This window comes from Talpa occidentalis, unplaced genomic scaffold (assembly GCF_014898055.3).
Source record: "Talpa occidentalis isolate TD23 unplaced genomic scaffold, MPIMG_talOcc4v2.1 talOcc4.3, whole genome shotgun sequence".
NCBI lineage: Eukaryota > Metazoa > Chordata > Mammalia > Eulipotyphla > Talpidae > Talpa > Talpa occidentalis.
In genome coordinates, this window is record NW_023603184.1 from 137,894,054 (window position 1) to 137,906,570 (window position 12,517).

At 47.5% G+C, this 12,517-nt stretch overlaps 1 protein-coding gene across 1 annotated transcript; it reads left to right on the plus strand.

Annotated features, from left to right (window-relative positions):
- The first annotated feature begins 771 nt into the window (after nucleotides 1-771).
- On the plus strand, nucleotides 772-3,507 carry INHA (inhibin subunit alpha). The gene is made up of 2 exons (XM_037524125.2): nucleotides 772-1,147; nucleotides 2,478-3,507. Exons 1-2 carry the CDS (start codon nucleotides 880-882, stop codon nucleotides 3,308-3,310), a joined length of 1,101 nt encoding a protein of 366 aa, XP_037380022.1. The 5' UTR covers nucleotides 772-879; the 3' UTR covers nucleotides 3,311-3,507.
- Nucleotides 3,508-12,517: the final 9,010 nt, after the last annotated feature.

Genomic DNA, 12,517 nt, shown 5'->3' on the forward strand with positions numbered 1-12,517 from the left:
TACTCCCGGGCGCGGAGCCCGGCGCGCAGGGGGCAGTCCTTCCTGTCTGCTCCGCCGCGAGGGGCCCCGCGGCCCGGCTTCCTGCGCCGAGCGCCTCGCTCTCCAGCCCCCTCCCACAGCCCGGGCCTCGCTCCCCTCCTCCCTCCCACCTCCAGCCGCCAGGTCCCCTACGGCCCGCCTGGCTTGGGCCTGAGTGGCAGAGGCGCCTGCAGCTGCCAATCCCAAAAATATTCTCTGATGACACAGCTGGAGGACAGGAGCCCAGACGGGCTCCTCCAGGCTAAGTATAGAGCAGGCAGAGACCCCCCCAGCCCCCCGCTGAGCCCGGGGTCTAGCCCCAGCCCCAGCCTGGGCCCTGCTGGGTTGGAAGGGGCCCCACAAGGTCTGTGGGGCTGGCTCGCAGAGTTCTGTCTCCCTGATGAAGAACGCTTTCGGGAGCTGGAAGACCCCATACCGCCCCCCCCCTGCACCCCCCGCCTTGACCCACGCACTATCACCTCTGTACTGGGTGTTGGGATGGGACTCTTAGCAGTGTGTGTGTGTACAAGCGCCTGCATTTGTGTGTGTGTGGGGGGAGGGGTTGTATGTGTGGGTCAGGTCACTTGGGGTGAAAACCCTCACCAGCCCCTCCCCCACATTCCTGGCGGGAGTGGGAGATAAGGCTCAGGGCCACAGACATCTGCGTCAGAGATAGGAGGTCTCAATGCCATGGGCAGGGGCAACTGGGACAGCAGGGCGTGGGAAGGCCTGGGGAAGCCTGGGGTGAGGAGGGTAAAAGAGGGCTGTGGTAGGATGGGGAGGGGAGAGCAGGGAGGCCCTGGGCACACCCTGACAGAGGGGAGCGGGACAGGGTGTAGGTTCACCCTTGCTAGGTGAGCTATGTTGCCCCAGCTGCCTCTGCTGCTCCTCTTGTTGCTGGCCCCCCATGGTGGGCATGGCTGCCAGGAACCAGAGCTTGACCGGGAACTGGTCCTGGCCAAGGTGAGGGCCCTGTTCCTGGATGCCTTGGGGCCCCCAGCAGTAACCCAGGAAGGTGGGGATCCTGGAATCAGGATACGAAGACATGCTGTGGGGGCCTTCGTGCGCCGCCGGGGCTCTGAACCTTTGGAGGAGGATGTCTCCCAGGCTATCCTTTTCCCAGTGACAGGTAATGGAGAAGTGGGGGTGGAGGCTGCCTTGGGGAAGCACTGTGGTGCAGCAGCCTTGGGAGCCAGGCCTATCTGGGTTTGAATCCCAGATGTGTCACTCAGCCAACGGACTTTACAACAAATGGTTCAGTTTCTGAACCTCCCTGAGCCTCTCTGTCTCCACATCTGTCAAATGGACAATAATGCCCAGCTCTCAGGATTAAGGGACATGGTCTCTAGAATGCGTGGCTCCTAGGAGACGTTTGGGAGAATTCTGGGAGGCCAACGGGCTCTAGAGATATCAGGGCCCAGGTCCCTTCCTGCCCCTTTTCCGCCTGTCTCTGCCTCTGTTCCCCACTACGAACCCTGTTTCTTTAACCCCAAGTACCTGAAACTCGAAAAGATAGCAGGGATGCAGGAGAAAGTTAGTTGGAAAACTAGTTTAACTTCTCTTGAATTCCCTTCTCACCTCCTTATATATGTCCCCAAGTCCCAGTGGCTGATGGAATAAAGCCCTTCTTGTAATCTGGCTGAACTTTCTTAGAAAAGAACCTCTCCCTCCCTGCTCTTTAGTCCCCAAGAAGCACAAATATGACTTTGGGATCAGGCAGACTCCCAGCCTGAGTACTACAGAGGTAAATGTCAATTCACTTTTCTTACCCTCAGTTCCCTTATCTGCACAATGGGTCAACCATTATGAAGTTTATAATGACATAAATCCATGTAACAGTACAGATCCAATTGCCAGTCTTTTGGCTGATGCTGGTCTGTCATTCTTTAGTATAATCTAGAAACACCTGAGGAAAAGCATGTCAAAGACACTTTCTAGAAAGTTCTGTCCTTCATTCTGAGTTATGCCTTTTCTTCTCCTTCTGTTCCTTTTTGGTGTTAACCTGTCTTTTCAAACAACAATTATTTTAGAGAATTTGTCATGCAACATTGCTGTAGTCTAGGAAGATACAGAGTAATAGAACAAATACCCGTGGACACCCCGGTCAAGGTATGTGTCACACATTCAGATGAACGAAATGTAAGTCTAACTCCCAGCTCAGTGTTTGGTGAAGGGACAGGCAGGGCCTCTTTCACATTGCTGATGGGAATATTAATTGGCAAAACCACTTCAGAGAGAAGTTGGCAGTGTCTTGTATTTTTTAAGTCCTTTAATGATGAAATAACAGATGGGCGCCTCTGTTACTTCTTTCAAGACTGGAGAGAGTCCCCGAGTCTGGCAGAGCACCCAGAGTGTGCTTGGCAGGCTCATGAATGGTAGCCACATCTCTTCTGCTGAGGAAGAGGGGTCCCGCGTTCTGCTAGTCAGGGCTGCCCTCTGCCTCCCTCTGTCTCCTGCAGGTGCCAGCTGTGAGGATGAGCCAGCTGCTGGAAAGCTGGCCCGGGAGGCAGAGGAAGGCCTCTTCACCTACGTGTTCCGGCCATCCCAGCACACACGCAGCCGCCAGGTGACTTCGGCTCAGCTGTGGTTCCACACGGGACTGAACAGGCAGGACACAGCAGCCTCCAATAGCTCTGGGCCCCTGCTAGACCTGCTGGTGCTGTCATCTGGGGCTCCCGTGGCTGTGCCCATGACACTGGGCCAGGGCCCGCCTCGCTGGGCTGTGCTGCACCTGGCAGCCTCTGCCCTCCCTCTGCTGAGCCACCCTGTCCTGGTGCTGCTGCTGCGCTGTCCTCTCTGTTCCTGCTCAGCCCGGCCTGAGGCCATACCCTTCCTGGTGGCCCACACGCGGGCCAGGCCACCCAGCGGAGGGGAGCGAGCCCGCCGTTCCGCTCCCCCGCTGTCCTGGCCTTGGTCTCCCTCTGCCCTGCGTCTGCTGCAGAGGCCCCCAGAGGAACTCGCCGCCCATGCCAACTGCCACAGAGCAGCCCTCAACATCTCCTTCCAGGAGCTGGGCTGGGACCGGTGGATCGTGCACCCTCCCAGCTTCATCTTCCACTATTGTCACGGTGGCTGTGGGCTGCCCACCCCGCCAGACCTGCCCCTACCAGGCCCTGGGGTTGCCCCTACCCCGGTGCAGCGCCTTTCGCTGGTGCCAGGGGCCCTGCCTTGCTGTGCTGCTCTCCCAGGGACCATGAGGCCCCTCCGTGTCCGCACTACCTCGGATGGAGGTTACTCGTTCAAGTACGAGACGGTGCCCAACCTTCTCACGCAACACTGTGCCTGTATCTAAGGCAGCCTTGCTGGAGGTCTAGCCCCCAACCCCATCAGCTGGGAAGAGGACAGAATTTGGGGAAAAGGGTTCCCATTGCTCCCCTCCTTCTGCATTTCTGCCTGAGGGCTCCACCCCCACCTCATGCCTTGCCATGGGTAATGTGACAATAAAAGCATAGTGCATATGACTCGGCTGTGTTCTCAGCCTTCTCTGATATGGTGTGTGGCGGGTGGGGGACAGAGCATGGGACTGTGGGCTCTCTAGTTGCTCCAGCCTCACTTGACCTTGGAGACCTGAGGTTCAAGAGCTGTAAGTGGACGCCTGGGGATGACACAAAACTGCTCCGAGCTCCTGACAGCCACTTGGGAGACAGAACTGGCTTTATGCAAGATGAGCCTGACGTGCCCATCACATTGCCAGCACTGCCAGTCCTAAACGCCCCTACGGCAGCACAGTGCCCACATCCCAGGTGCATGTACTCCCACCCTGGCCAGGTTCTGCCTCGATACTGGTCACCCGCTGAGCTCAAAGTCAGGTGATTCACAGACTCAGAGATCATGACTTTGGGGCCCCACTGAGACAGACATTCGTCGCTGGGCAGATTTGAGGTTTCTCAGGAGCTTGGGTGGAAAGTTAAGGGAAGGATGTATGAGTTGACAGCATCTGAGAATTGACAAGGGCAGAGAGGCAGAAGAACATAGACCTGAGGATTTCAATTTGCCAAGAGTCCCGGGACATACCCATTACATAGTTGTTGTTTTTCTTTTTAATTTGAAGATTTTTTAAAAAGATTTATTTATTTATGCATACAAGAATTGAGGTACAGGCCAGAGGTGTGGGGGGTAAGAGGATTCACCAGAGACAGAGTGGGCAGCAGAACAGGCAGACTGTCTGAGATACACTGCTGAGGGGAGCAGCGGGCGAGACAGGAGAGGTCTGCTGTGCCATGTGGGTCACCTCCCTGGCCGGGGATTGAGCTCGTGCTGCGGTGGTTGCGGATAGCTTCATAGTGCTGGGCCTTAACCCCGTATGGCACCAGGGAGGCCCCCCATTACGTAGGTTTTTGGCGTAAACACAGCAAGGCTGCCGATGCTGGGACTGAGTTCTTCACATCTTGGGCTCCCAGGGTGTGTGCTGTGTGTGGTTATGTAGCCCCTTAACTCAGTCCTTAATGCCAGATGGTGGGAAGGCAGAACCTCCTGCCAGAAACAATGTGACTTTGCGTGAATTTGCCAAAGCACTGAAAGGCGAGTGGGTGCCAAGATCCCTGTCCTTCTCCCCTTGCGTCTCCTCTCAGTCCTTCCTGCCCGGTCTTGATCGGGGCCCTGCGCCCTGGCCTTCCTGCAGTTTTCATTCTCCCTTTGGTCTTTTTATCTTGCTGATAGAAAGAGGGGAGAAGGGGAGAAGCGGGAGGGATGGGGAGCTTCAGGTCCCCCTGGCTGAGCAGGGACAGCACCGTCTGGTATTTACTGAACAGCTGCATGGGTATGTCTGTGTGTGTGTGTGTGTGTGTGTGTGTGTGTGTGTGTGTGTGTAGGGGGAATGAGGGTGTGTAGTTGAGGAAGGTGGTTGAGGAAAACAGAGTTAAGGATTTAGATCCTATGTCCCAGCCCTGGGTCCCAGAACGTAAAGTGTAAGGGTTAAAGGTGACTAAAGGTAATGCCTCCCAAACAGGTTACAATAACTACAAAAAGGTGGGGTAGCTGAGAGGCAAGGACTGTTGGTTCCTCCTCCTAATTATCTTGCAGATCCAGCCCTTTCTCTGTCCCTACATTCAGAGGACTCTTCATTTGCAGGACTACCTGCCATTTAGAGGTACTTCATTTAAAAATTTTTTTATTAAACTTTTTTTCTTTTGAGAGTCTTTTTTCTTTCTATATCTCAAAGGATCCCTAGATAATTCCATATTTTCCACCAATTTCTTTTTCTTCCCCCATGACCATCCTTTATAGCACTTGGCCCTTCCGCCTTTGCTGCTCCCTCTTAACCCCAGAAGCTTCTCCATTTATTAGTGTCAGCTAGTTTTTAATAAGCATTTCCTTTATCAGCTTGTCTGCTGTGTAAATGTCCAATATTTGTCTTCGTTATTCTAACTTGCTTTACTGTCCATAATGACCTCAAACCCCTTTTATTTTGCTGTAAATGGCAACATTTCATCTCCCCTTAATGCTGAATAGTATACCTCATCTTCTTTTTTTAATTAAATGTATTTACTTAAATATATATATTTTACATCGTTGTTCATTTTTATATAAATGTGTGTAATGAGTGTGTTTCCATGTCCTGGCTAAATGGTAAACAAACCTCAGTAAACATAGTCAAACATGATTTTTTGAGTTGATGGTTTCATGTTCTTAGTTTAGAAGCCCAAGAATAGGATTGCTGGGTCATGTAGTATTTCCATTTTTAGTTTTTAAAAAACAGGTCCAGGGCCTCTCTGCTGGTGCAAGGGGTTAAGTCTCAGCACCATGAAGCTATCTGCAGCCGCTGAAGCACAAGTTTGATCCCTGGCCAGGGAGTTACCCTTACGGTACAGCAGACCTCTCCTGTCTCCCCGCTGCTCCCCTGAGCAGTGTATTTCAGTCAGTCTGCCTGTTCTGTTCCCCACTCTGTCTTTGGTGAATCCTGTCACCCACCCTGCTTGTCTGGCCTACACCCTGGTTCTTGTATGTGTAAATAAATAAAAATAAATATTAAAAAAATAAAAACAGGTCCATATCATTTTCTAAAATGACTGTACTCCTTTACATTCACACCAGCAGTGCAACAGGCTTCTCTTTCTCCAAATCCTCGCCAGCATTTGTTGCTGGGGGTCTTTTTAACAAGTACCGTTCCCACGGGTGTGAGATGATATCTTATAGGGGGTTTCTGGATCGGAAAAGACGGCATCCTCCTTAGACAGTCTGTAAGCGGTCACTCTCTAACTTTCCAGTTCATCTGCTACCTGGCAGCCAAAGGGTACCTCTGATGTCATCATGTCACTTAAGTGCTTTAAAAACTTATCTACACAGAGTCTCCCCTGGTGGCTCAGGCGGTTGAGCGCCACACTGTGAAGCTGTCTGCAACCTCTGCAGCGCATTAGATCCCGCCCAGCGAGGGTCCCACCTGGCGTGGCAGACCTCTCCTGCCGCGCCCGCTGCTCCCCTCAGCAATGTATTTTGTCAGTCTGCCTGTTCTGTTCCCCACTCTGTCTCTGGTGAATCTGCTCACCCTCACACGCATCTGGCCTGTACCCCCGTTCTTGTATAAATAAATAAATAAATAAATAAATAAATAAATAAATAAATAAATAAATAAATAAATCAATCTTAAAAAAAACCCACAACTTATCTACGCAAAGTTCAACCTCCTTTGGATGATGTAATAGTTCTTAAAACCTACCAACTTCAGTTTGATCTCAAACTCATCCTTCCCTTCCTCTTCCCACCCAACCACACACACCCCAAACTGCTCATTTTGCTCTCCAGCTGCCACGTCTTCAGCTTGTCTCCTTTTCTCAGGCAAGGCCGCTGCTGAGATCCAATTCTGATGTCATCACATCTGGACTGTTCCCTTGACTCCAGGCCCCTCCTTTCTCACTACTTGGCAGGTACATTGCTTTTTAATGCAATCTTTCCCAAAAAAAAATTAACTTTTTTTTCATTTCATATCCAATATTTAACATAATCCAGTATTTAACATAATGCTGCGGTTCTCCATGATCATGATTATTTCTCCCAATTCCAGTCTCCTTGGAGGTAAGAATCTTGCTAGACATATTTCAGTGAGTTTACTTACATGCATTATCTTGTAGAAAATAGTGTCTCCTCACTGCCCCCCCCATAAATGATGTCATGCTTTAGGTATTGTGCTACAGTTGTTTTACTTGATGTTCAGAGAGTTTGACTTTATTTTCTAGTCTTGCTTTTACATATATTTTTTCTTGGCAATTATACTCTGCTCCAACCCCAACAAATAAACTCCCCCCCCTTTTTTTAAAGATTTATTTATTCATGCATACAAGAGCTGGGGTACAGGTCAGAGGTGAAGGGGGTGAGAGGATTCACCAGAAACAGAGTAGGGAACAGAACAGGCAGACATATCAAAATACACTGCTGAGGGGAGCAGCAGATGCAACGGGGGAGGTCTGCTGCACCATGTGGGTTGCTCCCTGGCGGGTCGGGGATCGAACTCGTGCGGATTGCTTCGTAGTGCAGTGCTTAACCCTCTGCGCCACCAGAAAGGCCCTTCCTTTGTTAATTCTATTATTTATATAACAAACACTACATGCCAGGTGTGTGATAATTCAAAGCTCATGCTCTCCTTATCACAACTTTGAGTTTGGAACTGATATTATACCCACTGTACAGACTAGGAAATTGAAGCACAGAGAGATAAAACAACTTATTCAGAGTGATATCGCTAGTAAGTGTTGGAGCCAAGAATTGGACACTAAAAGTCTGGCTCCAGAGCCTACTTAACCCCCACTCACTACATCACCACACCCATCTCCTCGCCTCTGTTCTTCAGGTAGATGTCAGTGTTCACGTCTCTAGATAATGGTGTTCCCAGCCCCAGGACACCTCTGGAGACAGCCATCATTTTAAATCTCTGAAATATATTGTCGTCCCCCCCAGTGAAATTATTTTTATTGGTAAGCAAACACTTCAAACTTTTTGATTACACATGACATACAGAACAAGCAACCTCCCACGTTTCTCTACCCGCTCATGGTGACATCACCTTTTCTGAGAGAACCATACATTTTAAAATTACGGTGACTGCTGTGGTGTAAAGAATTCAGGAAAATGATGACATGGAGCAAAACTCTGTAGCACAGGTTGTTTACGCCTTTGGACAATTCATTCTCTTCCCTAGTGTAAGCCTCTACATTCCAGAAGACCATTACAAATAGCAGGCTCTGGGAGGGATTGAAATTAGCCAGTTTTAAAGTACTTCTCAAGGATTGATGACCTTTTTATATTTTTGTTTCTAGTTCATGAGGGTCCTAGCTCTATAGAATACAATGCTAACCTGTATTTTTGGAAACACCTAATATAGCTAAATCAAGAAGCAAAAAGGATATAAAATCTTTTTTTTTTTTTATAGAGGCATGTTTTTTATTTATTTGTTTGTTTGTTTGTTTTGTTTATACATGCACTGGGTACAGTCAGAAGCACGGGAGGGTGAGAGAATTCACCAGAGCCAGAGCGGGGAGCAGAGCAGGCAGAAGGACCGAGGTACACTGCTGAGGGGAGCAGCGGGCGGCAGGAGAGGTCTGCGTGCCATGTGGGACCCTCCTCTGGTGGCCGGGGAGCAGCCGGGGATCGAACCGGGGCCACAGAGGTCGCCGGCAGCTTCGCAACCCAGCGCTCAACCACTGCGCCACCGGGGAGGCCCGGATATAAAATCTTAATAGGAGAAATAATTATAGTATGATTAAACTATTTCGAAATCAGAATACAGATACTTTTCAAATCTCAACTTATTTGATAAAAAGTCTTCTTATGGCTGTTGGTCAATATAGCATCAAGAAATTTTAGTGCAAATTCTACTGATCACATTGATCTGAAGAGGGATTTGTTATTTTCTCTGCAAACAAATATTGTTACATTAACACTGAGCATTTAACAAATTGGTTTGCCTCCATAGTAAAAGCTATCCATTTCAGGTAGCTCTGCAACAGAAAACTCAAATACATTTATCTCACATTCTATCTCGATCTCTGATTCAAATTCATCTACACTAAAACTGGAGGATAAAATAAGAATAAAACCAAAATGTGCCTGTAAAAGTAATAAAAATAACTTGGTTATTTTTATGCTGGAAGTATTTTGTTTATGAATACAGCATATTGTCTTTCCTACCTGTTACTGCATGAATAGAAATAAGATTATTTTAGTTCTTGGAGTATCACAACATTAAGAATATCTGTTGCTTGTGTCACGCTTTCATCAGTCAGCTCTTTGTTTGGAAAGGAAATCACAAGAATAAAGTCACAAGAATGCAAATTCAAAAGGGGAGTGTACAATAGTGTCCCAGACACCCAGATCCCTGTGTGTTCTTTTTATCAAAAGGATCTCATCAGGTAAATGGCTTTGAATTTTTGTCATTGGCACTGAATCATCAATAGGAACAATTGCATTAAATAACTTCTTTTCTGAGGAGGAAGGAGTACTCAAGATTTCATGGGTGAGCCTTCCAAGTGTTTGTCCTCTTCTAAAAGCCCTGAATCCGATTCTAAGTTTTATGTGTTGTTGATCTTGATGCCCCTCTGTGCCCAAGCTCCACCACCGTGAACCAGCCACTGAAGCTGCCAGCAAATCTTTTTGGAAAACGTCTGCCAGCAGTAAAGGCTCTTTAAAGGGAATCTAATATATGTTGTCAGACATTCATTATCCCTTGTGTCCAGAGTAGACCTTTTCCAATATGTGTCACCTTAGTGTATGGAACTTAGGTCAACTGAAGCCCTGGACACCTTGGGAGAAGTTGTTATCATTATTTAAAGAATGTAGATCACCAAGATTTAGGGATAGCTCCAGAAATAACAATTTTTTTATGGGAGAACCTGTCTTAAGGCAGGGCAAGCCTCCAAAGGCAGGGTTTTGTCAGAGGAAGTAGCACCTCTTTCTCTTCATCATGTGAAATGCTCTTATCTCTCACCAGATATAAACCCCTGCTTTGTTCCATTTATTTTAGAATTGACAGCCATGTACATTCTACATAATCTACATATACATATAGATTCCTCCCAGCAATCTGTCTGATGTTAATTTGCTTGCTTATTAGTCTAAGAAGAACCCAGAGAGGTGGGGGAATGTTCCCCTGTGCCTGCAACAGTCAACCTTCTCTTACGAGACTCCAGAAATCGAACACTTATTGGGACATTGTAAGGTTTCAACTCTTCACCATCTAAACTAAAACTTCTGCTCGAAATTTAAGCAAAATCTAAACATCTTGCAGTTGATTTTCTCCATTGATGTATCTAGACTGTTTACAAAAAGAATGATCCAGTCTGTATCCTACACCTTTAAATGACTTAGATTTGTCATTGTCCAAGCTCTTGTGATGCTGTTCAGAGGGACAGTCTCATGTTCTTTTGCTCTTTAAAAAAATAATTCATAATTTTTCCCAGTGGAAGTGTGAACTATAGATAATCCACTGTATTCATCTTCTCTCGAACAGAACCTCACAATGGAATAATGGTGTAGTCAGTACTTTAATCATAAAACACATCTCAAATATGCAACATGTGGGAATATCTTGGAGGTGGTTCTCCTGAGCTTTGAAAGACTGTAACCTTAGTCTTTGGAATATTTGCAGTTCATTTCATCTTTATATAATTCTGTCAAGGCCATTGTATTTCTAGATACATCACTGCTTTACAAGGTCTGCATTTTTTTAAAGATTTATTTATTTATGCATACAAGAACTGGGGTGCAGGCCAGAGGTATGGGAGGTGAGAGGATTTACCAGAGAGAGCGGGGAACAGAACAGGCAGACTGACTGAAATACACTGCTGGGGGGAGCAGCGGGTGAGACAGGAGAGGTCTGCTGTACCCTGTAGGTTAGCTCCCTGGCCGGGGATCGAACTCATGCTTTAGTGGCTGGAGATGGCTTGATAGTGCTGTCTTTACTTTAACCCCTGTACCACCAGGGAGGCCCCGCTTCTCTTTCTTTCTAAATGTCACCAGCCATCCTATTGTCCTTTCTTTTTACACCTAAGGATCTTTTAAGAACTGCTCCCACTTGGGGAGATAATCCTGCTAGAGTTTCTTGGCCCTAGGAATCAAGAAGAGGGAGTATGTGGCCCCCCTACTTTGGCATCCTGAATAATCAGTGTTCTATTGTTTGCTCCTGAGCCCAGGAGTTCCCAGAATCCATCCTCTTTGGACATGGTGTGCTGTTGGTTCTATTTTTTATTCCTGTGACACTCTAGTGCTAAACACATACTGGGCTGTGGTGTTCTTCCCTGACAGTTCCCACCTGCCATGCTGCCATCCATGTTTCAAGGACTCACGATTTCCATTAACCAAGGTCTTTCCTTGTTGCCCAGTGTTATTATGAATTTAATTCTTTATTTTTGTGTCTTTTCTATTATTCCAGTCATCTGGTATGGGAGGGAGTGGCTGCAGGATGTAGTTATTTGCAATCTTGGGCTGGAACCACCTCCTATGGTACCATCTCTACCATAACACACATCCTGATTGTGGTAGGCAGAATAATGACCCCCTCCACCAAAGATGCCCACGTCCAAACCCCAGACCCGGTGGTGACATTATGCTACGTGACAAGGGAGAATTAAGGTTGCAGATGGAATTAGGGTTGCTAATTAACTGACCTGAAAATAGGGGGAATTTTGAGTCATAATTAGGCTAAAATGGTAGACTGCTAATTTAATGAAAGTGGGAGATGAAGTAGAGGGAAAAAACAAGGAGGACACTCCTGTTTCAGTCTTGTTGGTCATGTGAAATGGGAGGGTGTCTTAGATTCTTGGGACTCTGGTTTCTTGTCTGAAGAATGAAGGCAATAACACCTACTTGGCTGTGTGTTTTGAGGTTAAACTAGATAAAGTAAACAAAGTATCAAGCACCGGGTTTAGCTTGTAAGTGGTAATTCCCTTCTAACTTCCCACATAGGAAGAAAGATTTAAATGTAAACTCCTACTGGAGAATCAAGTAAACTGTAGAGGAAGTTGGGTTTTCTCTGTCTCCAGCATTCACCTTCCCTGTTTCTCCGCCCCCATCCCTTTTGGTTGTTATATTGCAGGCGAATAAACACACTTTTAACTCAAAAAAGAAAATAGGGAGATTATCCTGGATTATCTGGGTGGGCCCTTACATGTGGAGAGGGAGGCAGAGTGTCTGAGTGATACAGTGTGGGGCCAACTCAGTCGGCTCCTGCTAGCTGTGAAGATGGAGGGGGCATAAGCCCGGGAAGTGGGCAGCCTCTGGCAACTGGAAGAGACAAGAAAACACATTCTCCCCTGGAGCCTCCAGAAAGGAACACAGCTTGCTGATGCCCGAATTTTAGCCCAGAAAGCTTCATTTTGGATTTCTGACCGTCACTTCCAGAATTTAATAATGAGTTGTATCAAGCAACTAAAATGTGTGATGTGTCACAGCAGCACCAGGAAAGCAATACAACGTTGAAACGTGATTGTTGATGTCTGTCTCTTCCACTGCACCGCTAGCTTCTTGAGGACAAGAGTCACACTGTTGTCTATTTATCCAGAGTCCAGCACAA

Bases quoted from the DNA above. Each gene is read 5' to 3' on its own strand.
- INHA (XM_037524125.2), top strand. From the start codon at position 880: ATGTTGCCCCAGCTGCCTCTGCTGCTCCTCTTGTTGCTGGCCCCCCAT. The intron at 1,148-2,477 runs GTAATGGAGAAG...TGTCTCCTGCAG, and splicing joins TATCCTTTTCCCAGTGACAG to GTGCCAGCTGTGAGGATGAG.